At 34.4% G+C, this 23,138-nt stretch overlaps 1 protein-coding gene across 7 annotated transcripts in view; it reads left to right on the top strand.

Annotated features, from left to right (window-relative positions):
• LRBA (LPS responsive beige-like anchor protein) overlaps positions 1–23,138 on the top strand; it is a 772,087-nt gene that overhangs the window by 579,375 nt on the left and 169,574 nt on the right. For all 7 annotated transcript variants that reach the window (XM_040472514.1, XM_040472528.1, XM_040472537.1 and 4 more), the window contains exon 44: positions 1,716–1,828. In XM_040472514.1, the coding sequence (XP_040328448.1) occupies positions 1,716–1,828 (113 nt within the window). The remainder of the gene's footprint in view (positions 1–1,715; positions 1,829–23,138) is intronic.

Here is a 23,138-nt window from a genome sequence, read left to right on the forward strand (position 1 = left end):
GCATAGATTGAATGCGCAGCAATAATTAGGAAGCAACATTTATGAAATAGTCAACTCTCATATAGCTTCTTTTGTGCCTAAAAGTGTTTTTTAAATATTTTCCCCAAATACTCTTTTTGAGGAATAGAACCAGTAATTTATTTTAGATAGTTTTTATATACCCTAGAAGGTGGGTTGAGTCTTAATGTTGTTTAAGATTTCTTTTATGCTATTATCTGTGATACATATAGGTTCTCATGACACTATGTATGATACATTTCCCAAAAGGCAGTCCAGTAGGCATTTAGTAACTATATAAAGAATTAACCTTACTTAGTAAAAGTCTATTTACAGTGAGCTGGTGCATACTCTTTTTTGAAGATATAATAAATTTGATTACTTAAGAACAGACAAGATGATGATTTTACTAACATGTTTACTAACGTCTCAATCAGAAGAAGAGGGAAATGGATGGAGAGAATAAAAATATACTGCTTTTTGCCACTTAGTTTGGTTACTTTTTTCTGGGAGAAATTAAAATTGACCAAAATAGGTAGTGACATAATGACCTCTGAATTAAAATTGTCCCAGTTATTCATGTTTTGTTAAGACTGTTTGCAGGTCATTCAAGGAAGAACTGTGTTACTCTAATAGTCCTCAAGATGAATAGAGTGAAATGAAATTAAAGACATCATAAGGAAGGCTCAGATACCAAGCATCTGTGTGAAGAACTACTTTAATATTCAGCTCTATATTGATATGACATCAGCATATATTTGAGAAATAGAAAAGATGATAGAATACACAATAAGAAAGGAATTCAAACAATATTAATATACTTGTCTCCCTTATATTTTAGTGGTGAAAGTCTGTTCACATTAGATCTAACGAAAAATAGGTTTTAGACTAGTAAATAGTGGAGCTGGGATTCAAATGCTAGTGTTTTGATGTTAGAAACAATGATATGATCCACTATGCTGCTCCCTAAAATAGTGATATCCAGAAAACTGCTGTGTATAGGTAGCAGGGCTATCTCATCCTTTGTTTTACTCATAATTTTAATAGACCTAAATGTGTCATTGAATGTCATTAGTTTAGAAGAATTGTAGAAGAGTATGTGGCAGCATTTATGAGTGGGGGAAAGCCAACACTGATGATGCTGCACGTTATATTCAGAGGATCATAGAATTTGAAAGCTGTTGCAGAAATTTTAGAGTTATTTAGTACAACTCTCTTATTTTACAGATGACTAATGAATGTCCGCAGAGAATAAGTCACTTAAATTTGGTTGATTAGCTGCTTGATTGGTTGGTTAATTAATGGCAGAGAAAGGATTCTTGTTTTGAAAAGCTCTATGAGAATTGAAAAATTTTTAAGGGTTGATAAAGAATATTTTGTTTGATGCAGGCCTTCAAGTAAGAAAAAAATAGTCAAGTGTATTTTATAAGAACAGAAACTTGGGGCCAGAGTATCTGGGTTTGAATATTATTTGATCATTACTAGTTACACGGTTTTAGGCAAGTTTTCAACCTTTTGTGTCTCATTTTTTTATCTGTAAAATGGGGGATGATAATTCTGTAGGTTTATTATAGGATTGAATGAAATAATACATGTGTAACACTGAGGACAATGCCTGGCACTCAGAAAGTTAAGTTGTTGTTATTTTTAGTAAATGATATCCCTGAGTCAGTTTTATTTTCCTATTCTAAATGGAATGACTTCTCTCTCTCTGTCAGGACGGAGTTACAATGACTTAAATCAGTATCCAGTGTTTCCCTGGGTCATCACTAATTATGAATCAGAAGAACTGGATCTTACTTTGCCAAGTAACTTCAGAGATTTGTCCAAGGTAATTTTTCAGTAATCTTCTTAAACAGAATTGTCTTGCATATAACAATAAATTTGATTATCTTTAATTTTCACATTACCTTGTAAAAATCTTTTTATATAACTATAGCTTTAATATATTTATCTTTTAAATGTATTTTCACTTTCTGAAAGTGAAATTTAAAATTGAATTTAAAATTTAAATTTAAAACTGAAAAATTTGGAAAAATGGATGATAGAAGTTGATAAGTTAAAAGTATTAACACTTGTATTCCTTTTTCCATGTACGTTTAGGAAGACATTATTCTAAAATATTAACTTCTTTTATGGGTGTTAGTAATTGTTAACACATGTGAGTAAATAATGGCCACCTCTCACTGGCACTTTTATAAAAAGACAAGTAACTCTTCTATACTTCTCCAGGTGTCACACCTGACCTCTTTGCTACCTCAAAATCAATCCTCTTTAAATCTAATTTTGAATTATATAAATCCAGTGCTTGAACCTTTCGTGACTTACAGTAATTTTTTTTACTTTATTAAAAAATTTTTTTTAATGTTTGTTTATTTTTGAGAGAGAGAGAGAGAGTGTGAGCAGAGTAGGGCAGAGAGAGAGGGAGACAGAATCTGAAGCAGCTCCAGGCTCTGAGCTGTCAGCACAGACCCTGACACGGGGTTCGAACTCACTAACTGTTCAAGACCTGAGCCAAAGTCAGACGCTTAACTGACTGAGCCACCCGGGGGCCCCTTGACTTACAGTTATTTTGACTGCAGCCACCCGGGGGCCCCTTGACTTACAGTTATTTTGACTGCAGAATAATTCTTTCCCAATTCAGTGTCTTGCTTTCTCTGCTTTTTATGTTGTTTTCCCTACTTTGTGAGTGAATGACTCTAGTCCTTTAGGTCACCCCCACATAGGACCGTTACTATTTTCCTTCCCTGATATACCACTATCTGCTTCTTTCATAACACCTAAATATCCTGCATTTTACATGTCCTTCTACCTCTTTGTTTTGGTTCTTCTTGTCTCCCTCACTAAGCTCCATATGATAGAGTTCTTGTTCACCATTATTTTTCTGATGCCTTGCACAGAGCCTGCCATTCACTAAATGTATTAAATAATAAAATATATGTGACATTTTCCCCAAGTTATAAAATATATTAACTGTATTTGATTCTTTAAATGTAAAACATGTAAATAATAAAGCAAAATTACTCCTAATGGACCACATATCAGTAAGGAATAATTACATTTTATATGTATACACTCATGTATATACACATTGACACATCCACCGTTTTTTAACTGTTTTCCCATGTTTTAGGTTAAGAACTTTCCTTTTCTGTCCTAGACTATCAGTAAATAGAGCATTCTGTACCATCATTTTGTGATATAAAATAAGGTTATATGTCCTTTTTTTCTCTTAACCTTTTTTCATAGAGAATCTCAAGCATATATAAAAGTAGACAAATTAGCATAATAAATTTACATCTACCAAATTACCCTGCTTCAAGTTGTCAACTCGTGGATACTCTTATTTTATTTTTATATTCATTTTCTTTCTGCCTTCTCATAGTACTTTGAAGCAAATCCTAGACATAATTTTATTCATAAATATTTCAATATGTACTTCTAAAAATGAAGGTCCCTTTTTAAAGAATAACCATTATACCATTAGCAAACCTAAAATAGTATCAATAATTTCTTAATATCATCAAAAACCTACTAAGTATCACATTTCCAATTAAATTACAACTTTCATAATTCTTTTTAGTGTGTTTATTCAGATCAGATCCAAATAAGGACCACATAGTGTAGTCAGTTGATACTGATTAAGTCTCAAGTCTCTCTTAATTCTGTAGGTTTCTCTTTCATCTTTTCTTTCTATCTAATTCATTAGTTGAAGAAACATATTGTTTGTTGTATATATTTCCTCATAGTATGGAGTTTGCTTATTGCATCCCTGTGTTATAGTCTTAACAGGTTCCTCCATCTTCTATATTTTGTATAAATTGGTAGTTGGGTCCAGAGGTTGATAGAATTCAGATTGGATACTACTTCATAGGAAGTTTTTGCCTTCTTCTGTCAGAGGGCATGTAGTATCTTCTTTATTTCTCTTTTGTGATGTTAGTAGCCATTGATATGTAATGCCTGGATTCATTGGTTCTGTAATGACTGAAAAATCATGATATTTACATTCTCTGACTCGAATTTCATTTGTTATTGGGGACCCATTCCCTTCATCTACTGTTAGGTTATTCAGTGGTACATTGCATTGGAAAAGCAGGATAAACCTTTAAATTTTTCTCCTCTTATGCCAGCTTTTAAAACAGTGAACTGGTTCCTAACATCCTCCAGTGGCACTTAAGTTTTTAAAAAACATCTTCATGGGGTGCCTGAGTGGCTCAGTTGGTTGAGCGCCTGGCTTCAGCTCAGGTCATGATCTCACGGTTTGTGAGTTTAAGCCCCACATAGGGCTTGTTGCTATCAGCACAGAGCCGGCTTTGGATCTTTTGTCCCCCTACCTCTCTGCCCATGCCCCGCTTGCACTCTCTCTGTCAAAAATAAATAAAATATTAAAAAAATAAAAATAAAAAAACATCTTTATGAACTCATAGACCTAAATGTATTTGATGTTTCCATCCATTGCAGTTACTATTTCCTCTGGTGTCCATTCAGTTGTTTCTGTTTCTGACCACAAGGACCTTCTTTAAATTGCTCCTGAGTCATTTTAGTATAATCTTAGTAGTCTTTGATAACTTCATGCTGTCTTGTGTGACAAAGTGCTCCAGTCTTAACTCTTATATTTTCTGGCAGTTCTAGAATCATGTATTTCTGTAAGGAGTTATTGGGAGCCCTTTTAAAGGGAGATAATATCTGAAGACTAGTTTGGCCTATTGTGATTGTTACTGCTGGATTTGTCATTATTTCTCGGCCCTTTTAGAATGACTTGGGAAGAAATTTAAGATGAAATACATCATAAATTGAAATTGATTTCTCTAATTTAAATTTAGGATCTTATGTCCTTTAATGTATCAGGAGTCCGAGACCCTGCACCCATTTTTCAGATGGGCAGGAAATCCAGTCTTTCTCCTAAGTACTTTCATTCGTAATTTCTAGCAAAACCTAAAGAATTTTTATATATTTATCTAACCTAGAGGTTCTTTGTTACTTCTCCCCTGCCTGTCTCTTGAACCAGTCATTCTGAAGTTCTCAGGATGCCAGACTTCTTGCTTTTAGTGCTGACTTATTCCAAGAATATGCCTAGTTCTTCCTTGATGGTGAAGTATTTAAATAAACTTCTACTGATTACCCAGTCATAGCAGAAGTGCAAGGCTGTCCGTGATTACCATCTCAATCTGAGGATCACTTCCTTGTTTCTGCAGATCCCCATATGTAGGTACCAGTTCACTGCCATATTCAGTTTCTTTCACATAGAATCTAGGAGCTTCCACTTTTCCGGTATCAGAGGGAGAGTATTCCCTTCTTTACCCACCTCAGGATATACCCTTTTATGCCCTAGCATGATTATTATTAGGAATGTTTGGGAATAACCTCTACTCTGGATCCATAGGATATAATGTTTTTTCACACAGTCCAGATAATCACGGTACTCATCAGTGATGTCAACACAAAGGTTAACATTTTCGTTATGACAAATAGCGGTATTCAGTTACTGGCCACTTTCTCTTTGATTATCATACCTTCTGTCTCTATCCCCCATCTTTGCGATCGTCATCTGATCTTGTAATGCCTCATGTTCTCTTTCACCTTTATCCCTTTGATGTTGCTTTTCCCATCATCTAGAAATTTGTACTTCCATGGTACTGTCTGTACATGTCTATTATAACACATTACATAATCTATTATAATTTTGACATTTTTTTTCTCTCTGTTCCCTCTTAAGAGAAATTATTAAATAGAAAGATTCCATTAATTTTTTTTTATCTCTGGTGTCTGGTATCTTTCTTAGAACTAAAAAATTATAGCAGTTTGTATATATATTTTTTCACTTTAAAAGAGTTTTAATTTTCAAGAGAAAGTCTTTTTTTTACAGATCATATCTGATAAGGGATTAATATCCAGAATATGTAGAGAACTCTTGAAACTCAACAAAAAACCAAAGAACCTGATTCAAAACTGGGTGAAGGACTTGAATAGACATTTCTCTAAAGAAGATTTACAAATGGCCAATGAGTACATGAAAAGGTGCCCAACATTACTGATAGTTATGGAATTGTAAATCAGAGCCACAAATGATATACCACTTCGCACCCATTAGACTTGGTATTGTAAAAAAATATAAGCATAACATAACAAGTGTTGGTGAAGATGTGGAGAACTTAGGACTATTGTACACTGTGGATGGGAATGTAAAATGGTACAGTTGATATGGAACAAGTTTGGTGCTTCCTTAAAAATTAAAAATAGATTTACTATAAGATCTAGCTATTCCACTTCTGGATATATATTTAAAAGAATTTACAGCAGAGACTTGAAGAGGTATTTGTATACCCATTTTTATATTCATAGCAATTTTATCTATAGCAACCAAAAAAATGGAAGCAATCCAATATCAATTGGTGGATAAATAGGTAAACAGAATGTGGTATATACATACGTACAACTCCTTAAGGAGTTAGGATACACACCACAAGATGGATGAGGCTTGAAGACATTATGCTGAATGAAGTAAGCCTTTCACAAAAGGACAAATACTGTATGGTTCCACTCATATGAGGTATTTAGATTAGCCCTAATCATAGAGACAAAGTAGAATGCTGGTTGCCAGGGGATGGGAGGGAGGAGGGTGGGAGGAATGGGGACTTCTTTAATGAGTATAGAGTTTCAATTTTGCAAGATGAAACAAGTTCTGGAAATTAATGCTAGTGACGGTTGCCCAACCGTATGAATGTACTTAATGCCTTTGAGCTGTACATTTAAAAGTGGTTAAAATGGTGGGGGGGGGGCACCTGGGTGGCTCAGTTGGTTGAGCACCTGACTCTTGATTTCAGCTCAGGTTGTGATCCCCAGGTCATGGGATTGAGCCCTGCGTCAGGCTCCATTCTGACATTGGAGCCTGTTTATGATTCTCTCTCTCTCACTCTTTCTCTCTCTCTCTCCTGCTCATGCTTTCTCTCTCTAAATAAAAAAATATATTGGTAAAAATGGTAAATTTTATGTTCTGTATATCTACCACAATTTTTAAGAAAAGGTCAGCAAGGGAAAAAAATATTAGTAAACTGGACACAAAGTAGAGGTTTGAAAAAGTGCTTTCATGTTCTGCTTTTGCTTCTCTGTGATCACCTTGAGAACATGCCTGGGTTAACCTGCTAGAAGGATGTGACTAACACATGGGGAATGTCTAGGTTGTACCAGCAGAGGCCATCTTAAGCCAGCCCTCAGCTGAATACAAACACATGACTGAGTATAACCAAGAGAACTAAATCTGGCCCAGAGTAGCAGAATATCCCAGGTAACCCATTGACTATGAGGAATAATAAATGCATAAATGGTTGTTTCCTGGGGTCTTTGTTTTTATTTTGTTTTGTTTTAGAAAAAGGAAAGCTTTACTAACATTTTGGTATCATATTTGTTATAAAACCCTGTAGTATTTCACTTGAATCTGTAGAACTCTCTAGTCTAATAATTGAGGACTGTGTATTAGTTTGACTTGTATAGTGAGCCATGCAGTAAGTCAGTAATAAAAACTTGCCAACTCTTTAATTCTCAGGCTATTATATCCTCTCTTTCCATTATTTGAATTTTATGTATGTAAAATTAAAAATCTCATCTTTCACTAATTTGTTAAAATGTAAAGTTTGCCTCACAAAATAAATTGCATTTAAATAAATAACCTTTCTGGTGTTCCAGAAAAATTGCCTGTGTAAAAATTTTTTAAACTGAGTCTTTCAGTTTGGACTTCTATTTAAGCACATAGCTTAAGATTTTCTTTGTGCTTAGGAAGGTTTTTGGTAGGCTTTTCAAGATACAGTGGGTAGTAAGATGGATTATAGACAGGGTGCATGTTTCTGTCTTGATAGAACAGTTACTAATGTGATGAGTGGGAGGCTGTTTGGAAATTTCTGCTGAGGTTGTAATTCTGTCTTCTGCTATCTTTGTACCTGAACAAGAGCTCCCATAACCCTGTTGCCTCTTCCTACCATTGTTCTTTACTAACTTCCTCTATTCTCTGCCTCTCACCTTGGTTCTCTATCCCACTAAAAATCTTGTATGAACAGAGGAAAGCCTCCAGTTTTTTCTTCTTCCTTTTTTTTAATGTATGCTACATTGTGTTTTTCATTATGAGAATTCATTAAAATAATGTCAGCAAAACGCTGTAGTAAATGATTTGCCAGCAAAATAGAATCCTTTTTTAAAACCAAATTTTATTTATATGTTACAGCTATTTCTAAGGAACTTGACAAATACTTTTGTTGGGTGGATAAAATACTGTTTTAACTAATGCCTTTGTAATTTATCTTCTGTATATGATAAATAAGTTTGTTTTTATGCCATACTAGATGACCAATAGTAATTTTGCTCTTTTTATTTTTTTAGATTTGTAAAACTGGTAGAGGGCCTTAAACTAAAAGAATTGATTTTGTTAGTCTATCCATATATGTCCATATCCACTATACATATAGAGGCATAAAAATATAATTTTGATGATTTAGTGCCTTTAATTATAGTAGTGGTATCCACTTTTATATTTTGAGAGATTTTGTGAGAGATTTATACTTTGGGCTGAGGAAAGAATATAAAGAATGCTTTCAACAAGAACTGAGGGACACACCATTGAATAGTGAACAGTAGTAATTAGCAGGGCTAGGAAGAAGTGGGAAGCTCTAACATTCAACCACATATCTTATAACTTAGCAGCAGTAGTTCAAATGCTATAAAAGTCCTTCAAATTCAAGAAAATGGAATTCTAGTTCTAAGTGTTTTCATTAAATATTGATGGAAATAAATGAATTTGGAATTAACTACATTATTGTAGGTGAAATAAGCATATTAGATTTTTGAAAATTGTGCTTTGCATGTATAAAATAATAGTAACTGTCTACTTTATAAAAGTTTATCACTCCTGTTGGCATTAAAATCTTCCATAATGCTTACAGTGTGACTCAATTTGCAAATATCTGTTTATATACATACTTTCAGGGGTACATCTCATACATAAAATGAGTTGTTTCTGTATTAATAATGATTTTAAGAGAATTATATTAAAATTTTTCTCATAGTATGCATTTAGCAAACATTACTATTTGTTTAAATAAACTTGTGAAATCATAGAAAACATTCTGTGCAAAGTCTAATTTAAAACATAAACAGATCTTATCCCCATTCTTAAGTAGATTATATACCCTGACTGGCTTTAAAATGTATTGAATTATTTATGCATACTTATGTCCATTTAATTTCCTCAATGCTGTTTTTTAGAGGAGTTTTAGCAGCTTTGATACAATGCTACAATTTTACTTGGTAATTTCTTCCACGTTGCACAGGGAATTTTCTTTCTGTAACTGAATTAATATAATCAACAGCCTTTCTTCTGTATTATTTTTCTGATCATTCTTTGTGAAATGGGTTAGAAGGAAAATGTAAAAAAAAAAGTCTTCTTGAAGGTATAAACTTTTATTTTATGCACAATATCTCCTTGTAATAATTACAAATTAGTATTGCCTGTTGAGAAGATCAAATAGTCTGAAAATCTGATGAAAGTTAATTTTTTTTGTATGGATATATTGAGAAGGTCCTCACTTAACATAATGGTTTAATCTATTCTTTCAAAGCTGAAAAAAGGTAGGAATGAATTTTGAAGCTGATTTTTTTCCTTTGCTTTCCCAGTTATTTCATTGCTAGTGTAAAATCCTGACTGATGGGGAAAAAAAAAAAAATCCTGACTGATGAGAAGACAGATCTAACCATGCATAGACTTTGGAGTGACATTAATCTATATTTTACAGAATACATTGATTTTTATATTTTGACAACCTTCTTGAAAGAGATAAGAATGAACATTTTCTTTTTGTCTTTTCTATATAAGAAATTATAATTAGGACAGGAATATATTTACAAAATGTCATATCATAGAAACAAATTATGATGGCAGAGTGTTTCAGTAACAGGGCTTTCTTTGTAGATTAGGAAGATTTTCTTTACCACTGTGATTTTTTTTGTCCTTAATAGGGGATTGATTGTGTAAACCAGTTTTCCAAGAGAGGAAAATCCAGATGATCTGAGGCAATTATTTCTCTTCTAATTGATCAACATAGTTATTTTGGAATATTTAATATGTATATGTACTGTCATCTGAATACCTGTTCCAAAAAATGAGTTTGTTCTTAGATTGAAATGCAGTTGATAAGCATTAACTTCCAAATGAAAACTGCACAACTAAGAAAGAACATGCCACCTTATTGTTGTTAATTAATTTTTATTGAGAACTTCCTTTTTTCAGGCTCTTATTTAAGAATGTTACATGTGTTAACCCTCACAAAGCCCTTATAAGATAGGTAACGTTGCTTATTGTCGTTTACAGAGACAGGAACTGAGGCACTATGAAGTTAAGCAAGTTGCATAAGGTCACACAGGTAGTGGGTAGCACCAGAATTTAAACACTAAGCCAGTGGTTTTCAAACTGCAGTTTACAGCTAACATTTTAAAAAATGAATAGAAAAAAAATTAAAGATAATAAATAGAGAACAAAAAACAAAAACCAAATAAACAAATAAAAAACAGAATCAGACCTCAACTGTAGAGAACAAACTGATGGTTGCCAGAGGGGAAGGACGTGGGGGGTTGGGCAGATACCAAACCTGGGATGGTTTGGGTGGTGAGTGGGAGATACAGGCTTGCAGTTATGAAATGAATAAATCATGGGGATAAAAAGCACAGAATAAGGAATTCAGCCAGTGATACTGTAATAGCAATGTAATGGGAGAATTGGTAGCTATACTTGTGGTGAACATGGCATAATGTATAAACTTGTCAAATCACTAAGTTGTACACCTGAAACTAATGTGATATTGTGTGTCAACTACTCTCAAAATGGATAAATAGATAGGTAGATAGATTTTGTAGAGAAAGAAATGAATAAAATTACAAAGTATAACATGAAGAAAATATCAGTGTGCATTATGTATGAATCTTCTGCTTAAGCTGTGTGTGTGTGTGTGTGTGTGTACATGTGTGCACTGGGTTATGGTTTATGTGACCTATTTCTTACTATAAGTTTTGGCCCAGAATGTTTGAGAGATACCACAGTGTGCTCTATTGCTTCTACATTTGCCATCAATTTCTGAGTCTGTTTTAATGTTATTTTGTCAAGTTGCCTTTCACCTCTCATGCTGAAATACAAGGTAAAATGCAACCAGCATTCTATGGCTTTAAAGAGGAAAGCTTTTCCAAATTGTTCTTCTTAGTGTGCTTGTCCCAGGTTCCCAGGTTATGCTCTACGCCTTTTTTGCCTAAGCCTGTTTTATGAAAAAAACTGAATGTTTGCTTTAAACTATTGAATCCCTGATGTTAGAAGTTGAGTATTCATTTATTTTTTTCTTTTGTTTATTGAATAATATTGTGTGCCAGGGACTCTTCATTTCTGGAAATCCAAAAGAATAAAATTAGGTAGTTACTCTCCTACTAAAAAATAAACTGAAGGTTGGAGTGAAAATGAAGAAATGGCCAAGGTATAAGCAAGTATTTTATTTTTTAATAATTAAAGCTTACATTCTTAAAATGATGGAAAATACTAAGAGAGTTTGAGGTAGAGAGAAAAGAAAATTAATCATCCATTTTTCAGCTTTAGAGTGCAAGCACAATATGAGCTGTTCTTTAGGTTCAGAGTGCAGAAACAAGAAAAGTAAATATTAGGGGGAGATGAACTTGCACCACAATTGCTTGATTCTTCCTTGCAGTGTAGGAATCTAAGGAGAATTTACTATTACCGTTTCTTCAAACTGAATTTCAAATTGTGGTCCAGGCCCTAGTAAATCATAGTGGTTTTTTTCCACCAGGATTGCATATGTTACAATGCCATACCCATTCACAACTGTGTTGAACTAACAGCTTCTGTTGCCCTAATCTGGATCAAAATGTTTCTAATGAGTAAATTCTCAGATAACTTAAGAGAATTGAATGACAATACTCTCTTGAATTTACTTATTTGCTGATGAGTTGCTATTATTTGTCTGTAGCATTTATTGGCTTTTTCTTCTTTCTCTCTCTCTCTGTTTAAAGCAAAAGTAGGTGATTTTCTCTGTCTCTCATTTATCTTTTACTATTTGGTTGTGTATTTTTATATGTGAGATATGTCTCTCTAACACACGCATTTAATATACAGCATTCATCTTGACCTGGAATTGACTACCGACATTTAACTGTTGTTGATCAGACAGCACTTCTTTATCTCTTTAAGTTTTAAGTGCTGTTTCTGACGAATGCCAGTCCTTTTAGTCCTGCTCTGTAACAGATATACCAGGAATCAGTATACCATCTAGATGTCACAGAGGGAAAAGAACACTCTTTTTGGAGGCGAGGGGAATATTGTTTAAATATGATAGGTGTAATGACCTTTACTTTATTTTAACTTATTAGGCTTCAGTCAAACCAAAGGAATTCAAAAGTTTTTAAAAACCTTATGATATTACAACAGCAAATATTGGATCTTAAAGCATTTCAGTAAAATGTAAATACAGAGAAAGAAATTAATTATCCCATGCTCAGATTTTTCTTTTCTTTCCTTTCCTTTCCTTTTCTTTTCTTTCCTTTCGTTTTCTTTTTTTTGGCTGATAAAATATGTTTAAAATATTTAAATCTTGGTATCAAATATGGATGCTGTAATGTGCCACAAGGATGTTGAGGAGTTTGGTATAAATTATATTCTTGCTTTGGAGAGTTTACAGTCTAATCAGCAGAAGAATTATGTGGGGAGAGTTTAGAATATTACTTGATTTGGATTGTGAGGGAAGCCCTAGTAGGTGCCTTCCTATGTAAACACACATTTTACATATGCTATCTTATTTAATCTCCTCAACAGTACTATAAGGGATGTGTTATTATCTATATTTCATAGATAAGGAAACTAAGATAGAGTGAGGTTAAGGAACTCTCCAAGGTCACACATTTTCCCAGTGTTAGGCTCTCAGATATGTCCATGTCAGTGAACTGGTAGGCTTTAGGGATAAGTGGAAAGAATATTTTAGATTGAATACTTGCATTTATGTCCACTTGTTTCCCCAAATCCAACTACTCTTCCCTTTATCTTGGCATAAGGGGCAGAGGTGTACTTGTTAGAGAAATTATACCAGAGAAGTTTCTGATTTGAGAAAACCAAGAACAACAGAGGAAGGGTTGAAGGGAAAGAATGGAAAACAGGATGAACTGAAAGCTTTAAGTACTGAATGTTGAAGGCCCCCAGACCCCTTTTGCTGTCATGCTATCAGAACTCTGGCAGCCAGGCTTATACCAGCCCCACCCTGTAAGACAGAAGATTGTATTACTCTTTGGACGTATTGACTGGCTCAAGAGAAAAGACCTAAGAAATGTTAACGATTTAGAGATTCCACTTGGAGCCCACCTGATTTCTCTTCAGTGAAGTCTGCCAGCTCACAATGCTACTGAGGCTTGATGTACTACAGTCAGCTCTTTTGTGCCTCGTTCTAAAACTGAACATACATCCAAGTGTTAGCAAACATTTAAAGACAGTCTCCATTGTCAAAGATGACAAAGACTAAAACAAATAGAAAAATGAAAAAAACCAGAAGAAACAAAGACAATTTAGGAAACAGAAGAAACCTTAAAAACAAAATCAGAATAAATATCCTCACAGAGGTAACAGAAAACTCAGGCATTAATAGAGAAAGGAAAATGATCCTATAGAAAGCAGAATGTTAGGGCAGATGGTTTTTAAAAGACATCAAAATGATATAGGAAAATAACCTAGAAAGATAAAATTAGAGGACTAAAGTAGGAAATCTTTGGATTTAGATAACACATTATGTCAGTCTGCTTTCATTTATTAGTAAGGGACCTTTCTCAATTACTTAATTGGTGGGAGGGGTGGTCCTAAATAGCAAACAGCTATTTAAATATATTTTTATAGGTAGTATTATATAGTTATTTATGTGATACTGAAGAAAAATTTTCATGGGTACACTGATCTTTTTAAACTTTAATATGTGTTCAGTGTGATGTATTTAGTTTAAAATATGGTTGTGCAACTCTTCCCTCAAAATGTAAAATAAGTTCAGCAAAGTGTGAAAGGTATATATGGAGAGAGAGAGAGAGGTTGTGGTGCATTTAAAAGATTTGCTGAAGTTTTGTTTTTAAATCAGGAAAAGAATGTTTTGTGTGGCTTTTTTAAAAATTTACACTTATTAAGTGTTAGCACTCTTTAGAGGAGATTTGGTTTTCTACTAGAAGCTACCTTTTATGAGAAGCTTTCAAATGACTCTAACAGAGGTTAACCTTACACTTAATTTAAGCAGCCTTCAATGACATTGTTTTTTAACATTAGTCAGAATATGATAAACTGAAGTAACTGAAATGGATTGTGGTTAATATTACTGTCAGGGTGATGAATAATCCTGACATACACCAGCAACACACTGCCAGTCAGTAATTCTCAAAGTTAAGTATTTATTCTCTAATCATCCTAAGTTACTGTGGTGTGGAGTGACCATTTATTATTATTTATAAATTATTTTATTTGCACAGCATTGCCAATTTTATCCCTTAATACTTCCTGTTTTCTTAGTTTAGTGCTGGGTGTGCTAACTTGGGTACATTCAGAGGAGGGAACATGTATCTACCATGAATTTACATAAAAATTGTTTTCAAAAAAGCTAGAATTTGGGTTGTGTAAGTTTAATAAGTACTGGTTTATAGTAGCAATAAGGTTGATAGTAAGCTATACTTCTGATTTCAGGGTGTGCGTGTGTGTGTGTGTGTGTATTTATGGGGAGTAAATGTAGTAGGAAGACATTTTAGGAACCTGAATATTTGTAGTTTTCTTTATATACCTGTATGTGTCAACTTTTCAGCTTGTTATTCTTATATTTCCCTCTGATCATCAAAATTTGTTTTATGTGAATATGTGGTATGTTTTGGGGGGGCAGTTTTTTTTAGTTGAGGTATAATTGACATCAAACATTCTATCAGTTTCAGGTATACAAAATAGTGATTTGATATCTGTATATATTGCAGAATGATCACGATAATAAATCTAATTAAACATCTGTAGTGTGCATTTTATAGTGGGTAATGTAGTATCTTTTAGTCACATGTCCACATTCTTGTCCAATTCTTTATTTCCAAAGTCCACTTATTTAAATTCAACACAAGTTTATGTTGAATAAATGTGCTTACTCAACGAATTATTAATTTGCCAGCTAAGTTTTGTAGACATTATTCTGAGGACTGTGCCAGGAACAAACGTGGATGAAATAGTCTCCACTTTTTAAAGTTTTATAACTGAATGTATGTTATATATGAGCCATTTATAGGAGAATAATATAATCAGAAATATTTTATTTCTGTATGACTTAATTTTAAACGGTTCCACTTTTAGAAAAGGATTTTTTTTAATGTGAGTTCATGATTTATGATGTGAACCAACTTTTTGAAAATGGAAAAAGGGTAAATTCTGAAAACAAAAAACACTGGCCTGGTATAAAAAGTAAAATGATGATTAAATAGGTAAATTTTTTAATGTTAGGAAGAAAAGAAAATCAGTAGTTTTACTTAGAAATATATCCTGTAAAACTATATTAACTTCTTTTCTTTAAAAATGTGTTTTGATTAAGTAAATAAATTATGGAAGTTATAGATGTAATGTGACATATCTCAGCAAATTATTTGAAAATCTGAGTGATGCCTTTCTGATAATTAGACAAGATGATTAAAAGACATTAATAGTGTTCAGAACTGTTCAAATCACTTATAACCCTATTGTTTAATGGCTTTATAAACTTAAGGTATTTCTTTATTGTTCCTTTGTTGTATTCTGTTCTAGGCTCTGATTTGTTAAATAGTTTCACTAATATTACAAATTGATCATACAGATTGCTTTGTAGTTTATTAAAATAAAAAGCTTTTAAAAAATATTTACTGATTTTTAACAGAGAGAGAGAGAGAGAGAGAGAGAGAGAGAGTGAGCACGAGCAGGGGAAGGGCACAGAGAGAGTGGCACAGAGTATCCAAAACAGGTGCCATGCTGACATCAGTGAGCCCAATGCAGGGCTCAAACTCATGAACTGTGAGATCAGGACCAGAGCCAAAGTCAGATGGTCAACCAACTGAGCCACCCAGGCACCCCATTAAAATAAAAAAAATTTAGATAATTTTGGCAAAATCGAATACCTGAAATATTTGTATGAAGTACAAAGAAATAATATAAAGTTTTGCATTTACTCTTAGAAATTTCTAGTACAAAAAAAAAAAAAACAGGAAAAAAGGATAAAGAAAAGTCAGTGTTAAAAACTATAAGTGGCAGTAGTCTTGTTAATGGGAAGGAATATAAAAATGTGGCAATTTTTACTAAACTATAGATTCTGGTACTTCCAAGGGTTCATTGCAAGAGGTCTTTTGATTCATTATGTATACAAGAGACTGTCTTACTGGAAAAGTTAAAGCTGATGATTTAGATTATTTAGTTGACTATATGCTTATTATTAACCAACAGCGTTTTGGCTTTTCTAAAAACAAATTGGGTCAAATATAACTATTATTACACTCATATTGTGACTTCTGATGCAGCCTAATTTTTAAATTTTTTTTAATGTTTATTTTGTTTTATTTTTTTTTTAATTTTTATTCAACGTTTATTTATTTTTGGGACAGAGAGAGACAGAACATGAACGGGGGAGGGGCAGAGAGAGAGGGAGACACAGAATCGGAAACAGGCTCCAGGCTCCGAGCCATCAGCCCAGAGCCTGATGCGGGGCTCTAACTCATGGACAGCGAGATCGTGACCTGGCTGAAGTCGGACGCTTAACCGACTGCGCCACCCAGGCGCCCCTTAATGTTTATTTTTGAGAGAGAGAGAGAGATAGAGAATGTGCGCATCAGCAAGGGGAGGGGCAGAGAGAGAGGGACACACAGAATCTGAAGCAGCTCCAAGCTATTAGCTGTCAGCACAGAGCCCTACATGGGGCTCGAACTCATGAACCGTGAGATCATGACCTGAGCTGTAGTCGGATACTTAACTGACCGAACCAACCAGATGCCCCACTAGCAGATGCAACCTATTTTTAATCTATAATATATTATAAGGGTACAAGGTAAGGGTTGAAGTTCAGTTTTTACAAATGGAAGTCCAATTCTTTCAACACTGTTTCGTGAAAAGACTGTTTAATCATGAAATGTCTTGGCACCTTTGTTGGAAATAAATTAACTATATATGTGTGGGTCCATTTCTAAGCTTTGTTCTGCTCAATCATATATCTTTTCTTATGTCAGTACCACACTGTCTTGATTACTGTAGCTTTATAGTAAGTCATAAAATCAGGTCATATGAAACCTCTAACTGTACTCTTTTTTTTCAAAATTGTTTTAGCTTTCCAGTCCCTCTATTTTTCATATAAATTTTAGAATCATTTTATCAATCCAGCTGGGATTTTTATAGGGATTATATTTAATTGGTTAGGCCATTTTTACTAAGAATGCTATATATAAAAAAAGACAGTCTTTCAGTCCATGAATTTGATTCCATTCATTTAGGTTTTCTTTAATCTCTAATGTTTTGCAGATTTTGGCATGCAATTCTTGTACATATTCTGTTAGTTTACCCTTAAATTTTTCATATTTTTAATAGGTATAAAATTTTCAGCTTCAGTTATTTACTGTTTGTATACAGAATTACAGTTGAATTTTGTACATTGACCTGTATTTTGCAACGTTGCTAGACTCAGTTATTTTTATTGGCAGCTTTTTTGTAGACTTTTTGGGACTTCCTGCATACAAGAATATATTATCTCTGAATGAACACTTACTACATTATGGAATATTGACTAGAAGTGTTAAGAAGGTTTGTCTTTGGTATTAGGGTAAAAATATTCTATCTTTTACCTTTTTGTATATTAGCTATATGGGTTTTTCATAGATGCCCTTTATCAGGTTGAGGAAGTTCTATTTCTAGTTTGTTAAAAGTTTTATTATAGTTGGATATTGAATTTTGTCAGATACTTTTTCTGAAGATAATCATATGGTTTTTCTTCATATATTAAAATGATAAATTTTATACTGGTTAATTTTGGATTCATTCCTAAGACAAACCATATTCGATCATGATGTATCATCCGTTTTAATAAACTGCTGGATTTGCTTTGCTAATATTCACTTATGAATTTTTGCATCTGTGTTCAGGAAGTATATTTGTAATGTCCTTGTCTAGTTTTGGCTTCAGGGTAATGCTGGTGGGATAAAATGAGTTTTGAAGTTATTCCCTCTTGTTCTCTTTCCTGGAGAAGATGGTGTAGAAATTAATTTCATCCTTAGTGGAATTTATTAGTGAAACTATGATATAGGGCTATTCCTGATACCTTTTTGTTCTTGAATGATCTTTGGTAGTGTGACTGTCTCACAGAATTTGCTTATTTCATCTTTTATGCTTGATTTTGGTAGTTTGTTTTCTTTCTTCCTCCCCCTCCCTTCTCCACCCCCGATCAGCCTGGCTGTGTAGTTTATTTATTCTTCTGTTGCTTTTCCTGTGTTCAGTGATCTTTGCTTTTTCTCCTACTTTTCTTCTTGATTTGGATTTAATTCCTCTTCCTTTTTTGGGATTTTCAGGTGAATGCTTTAATCTTTTGATTTGAGATTTATTTTTCTTTCTAATGTAAAAATGCAATGCTACAAATTTTTCTCAAAGCATTGATTTTACAAAGCCCAACAAATTTTTATATATTGTATTTTTATTTTTATTTCATTCAAAATATTTTCTAAATTTCCTTGTGACTTTCTCTTTGACCCATGGATTATTTAGAAGAGTTTCCTGCCCCCCCACCCCCCACAGGTTTGGGGATTTGTCAGACATCTTTCTCCTGTTGATTTCTTGTTTAATTCCATTATGATTGTTGAACATACTTTGTTTGATTTTTATTTTTAAAAATGAGTTGAAATTTGATTTATTGCTCAGAATATGGTCTATGCTGGTTATTGCTCTGTGTGTACTTGAAAAGAATATGTATTCTGTTGTTGGGTAAAGTGTTCTATACATGTCATTTACAACCAATTAGGTAAAATTGGTTAATAGTGTTGTTCATATCTTCTATATTTTCACTGATTTTCTACATGCTGTATTGATTAATGTAAATGAGAGGAGTGTTGAAGTCTCCAACTACAATTTAGATTTGTCTGGATTTTTTTTATTTCTATCAGTTTTTGTTTTATGTATTTGAATCATTTGTTTTTGGTGCATGTTGTGAGTTGAATTATGTCTCTCAAAATGATATATTGAAGTTCTCACAAGTACTAGGGTACCTGTATATATGACCTTATTTATAATCAAGATAAGATGAGGTCATTAGAGTAGGCCCAAATCCAATATGACTGGTGTCCTTATAGGAAGGTGAAAACACCATTTAAGACAGACGTCAGAGGAATAAATACCATGTGGTGATGGAAATAGAGATTGGAGTTAGGTTGCCACAGTCCAGAAACACCTGGGGCTCCAAGAAACTGGAAGAAGGGATGAAACATTTTCCCACTAGAGGCTTCAGAGAGAACATAGCTCTGCCAACAACTTGATTTTGGACTTTTAAACTCCAGGACTATGAGACAATACATTTCTATTGTTTTAAGCCACCCTCAGTTTGCGGTACCTTGTAACAAGAACCCTAGGAAACTAATTTCAAATTGTTAGTTTTCTTAATAAATGGTCCCTTTATCATTATATTTGGTAATATTCCATGTCCTGAATTTTTTTTTTGATATTAGTATAGCCATGGCAACATTATTTTATTACTTGCAGTATTTTTTTCTATTAATCTACCTTAAAATTTACTTATTCTTTTCTTAGCTGTGTCTACTCTGCTCATAAGGTCATCAGAAGAATTCGTCGCTTCTGATTTTTGTTTGTTTGTTTCTAGCATTTATATTTGATTCTTTTTTTATAGTTTCCTTCTCTGCTGCAATTTCCCACCTGTTCGTGTAAGTTTTCCACTTTTTCTGCTAGATCTGTTAGTATGTGAATTATAGTTATTTTAAATAACCTGTCTGATGGTTCCAACACCTATATTATCTCTGAGACTGGTTCTTTTGATTGCTTTGTTTCTTCACAGTGGGTCATTGTTTTCTTATTTTAAGCATCTCATAATTTTTAATTGAATTAGAGACTGGGATGTGAATAATATTTTATGCCCAGAAATATGGGTGCCTTTTCTTATATCAGCAATTTGTGTGGGGAGTTCAGTCCATGTAGATAGTAGGTGAGCTCAGTTGGGTTTCTTGTCATCATTGTTACTTCTAGTGTAGCACATTTTCACAAATTCCTTCAGTTCTTCCATTTGAATTTGTCCTTAGCATGGGCGCTAGGGTGTTAGAGATTTTGTCTCACTGCTTCTGCTCTACTCTCTGGCAGGCCCTCAATGCCTGTGCCACTGAGGACTTTTTCTCTCTCCTCTGTTGCCTTTCCCCAGAGGTAGATGGCTGTTGCTCGTGACCCAGTGTAGGGCTTATGGTCGGGGTAGGGCAACTTCTTCATTCCCCTGATCCAGCATCACTCTGTGATGAACGCTATGGGTTCTTCTCAGTGGGCCTTCTCAGTGTTCTTGCCCATACTCTGCATGACATCCAGACCCTTTCTTGTGTTTGTGGTAGGTCTTAGGCCGGAGAGATTTTCTTATCCCTCTTCCAATAATAGCAAACCTGTCTTTTGGACCAGTGAAGAATCCTGGCTCAAAGATTTTCCCCCTCTTCTGGGTAAAAGAGCTTTTTCTTTTACCTTACACCAGAAGCAGTAGATTTTTGTCTGGTCGTAGGGATAATATAGAGTTACCTGTCTCTCTTCCGGACCCTGGGATGAGAGCATTGGTATTCCTTCTCCATCAGCCTAACATTTTTTATTCATTATAAGAAAAAGATTTGGGGAAGTGTTTAGTATTTTGTGCCTGTCCTCATTAATAGCAAATCACGTTCTATCTCTCAAAACTAACTGATTGTCTAAGCCACCTTGTTTGTTCTTAGTTGCTCCCAGCCATTGACGGTGTGCTAAGACCTATCAGTGCCCCAAAAGTAAGTGTCTCAGTCAGCAGTAGGTGCAGGCTGATTGGATGCCAGACCCTCGGGCAACAGCTTTTAAAGTTTACAAGTAGACCTCTTTCAGGGAAAGACTGGGAACTGGACATTGAGCCCCCAGGTGATAGCCTGTTAAAGAACTGTTTGCTACAAACGGTGAACACAAGCCCTGATGGCCACAAGAACCAGGTGATCAAGGGGTACATTTTCTAGATGGCAGCCATGAAAGCTGAAGTGCCAGACCAGTGTACGAGCTCCTTCCAGGGTGACATTGGTGATTTGGAGATTCTCTCTACATACAGGGAGAATGCAGATATGCTGGCTTCTCTGCAGAGAATGCTGGCTTCTCTGGTCTCAGGGGAGGATTGCAGTTCCTAGATTTGTGTTAAATTAGGATCCTGACTCTGAGGCTGCAGCTTTTAAGATGTGCAGATAGGCCTCTTTCAAGGAAAGACTGGGAGATGGGCATTTCTGTCTGCTCTCTCAGCGCTGAGCTCTGGGGGATGGCCAAGCTGAGTCCTCCTGAGCCAATTACGAACTGTGTTTCTGTTTTTGTTTTTGTATTGTCTAATGGTCTCATGGACGCAAGCCTCCTTGGCTTTCAGAGATAGGCATTTTGGGGGCCTTTCTCACAGGTGGAAGTCTTAAACATTGGGGTGCTACATGTTAGGCCCAAAACCATCACTCCTTAGGGAGGAGCTGTGAGTTGTGAGTTCCTTCCCAATTGTATGTCACCGTTGGAGGTGAGATTTACAGCAAGAATGTGTCACAGACTTTCGCACCTGTTATGATGTGGGCTTTTTTTTTCTCATTTGCCTGATGTGTAGTGCAGCTAGTAGCAGGATTTCTTCCAGAGGGAATTAATCCATGTGTAACTGTAGATTCAGTTTGTCCATGGGAAGAGGTGAGTTCAGGAACTTACGTCATCATCATCTTGAACTGGAACTCCTGATGTCAATTAGGAGTTCTTAACCATTTCTCTTAACCATTTCTTTAAGTGGAGAGTTGAATCTATCTGAAAATGAATAGGCTTTATTATATCAGGTTTGGGCCTCTTGGGTGTTTACCATTTTCATAATTACTTAAAATGTTTTTTCCCTGTGGCCTTGGATTGTCAAATTGTTTTTTTGGGGGTTCTTCCAGGCATTTAGCTCAACACTGGCATTGGATTATCAGATTATTCTAATCAATTTATGTGCCTTTCTCAAAGTCAGGTAAAAATCTATCACTTAATGTGAACCATAGCTGAATAACATAGAACTACAGAGGCTACTAAATCTACCAGTGTGAGCATTCGAAATGATTTAGATTCTACATAGGTACAATAAGTAAAACGGAATACTTTCTTTTTCCCAAGATGTGTTCGTTAAATTGAAATAGTATAGAGGGTATATGTTTAATACCACTTGCAACAAAGTGTGTTTTCAAGGGATTAAAAACTACTCTGGTACTTGAAAACAAAAGTGCTTATTTGTTAACTCTAAAAGCCACAGTAGTGTGCCAATGAAATTTTCTTCTTGACAATATTAAATAAAATGTAGAGTGTGTGAAGATAAGTGCTGAACCATTTCAGCCATATATAAGCATGTGACAAAATACCCTAAAAGCCAAGGTTGAGTAAAAATGCTGATCAGGCTGTTTGTTATACTTGTCATTTAGATAAAAGAGCTGCTACAGCTGACACAAAATAGTTGCTGTACCCCCTAACAGTGGCAACATGGCTTCAATGACAGAGGCTGTTCGTTTATTTTCTTCTTTTGCTGGTGGGGGAAGAAGGCAGGTGGTGGAGATGCACAGAATAAAATTCAGTGGCTTCTTTAAAAAGCCTTAGGGGCACAGAGAAAGAAAGGCTGGTACGGGGTTAATGGATGCGGATATATAAATACAAAAATTAACAGAAAAGTAAAGCCATAAACTTTAGTGACCACACTTAATCTATTTTTGTTCACTTTTTTTCCTAAGCTTTTTTTGCCAGGCATCTTTCCATATCCCCAAGCAAAATATTCTTTTTTTAAATTCATTTGTGTAACCTTCTGCTAAAGTGATATCCACACACATTAGATAGGTAGGGGGATACAAATGTAAATAGCACTTTT

The sequence above is a fragment of the Herpailurus yagouaroundi genome, unplaced genomic scaffold (assembly GCF_014898765.1).
Source record: "Herpailurus yagouaroundi ecotype Mexico unplaced genomic scaffold, PumYag 28, whole genome shotgun sequence".
In the NCBI taxonomy this organism is placed as follows: domain Eukaryota; kingdom Metazoa; phylum Chordata; class Mammalia; order Carnivora; family Felidae; genus Herpailurus; species Herpailurus yagouaroundi.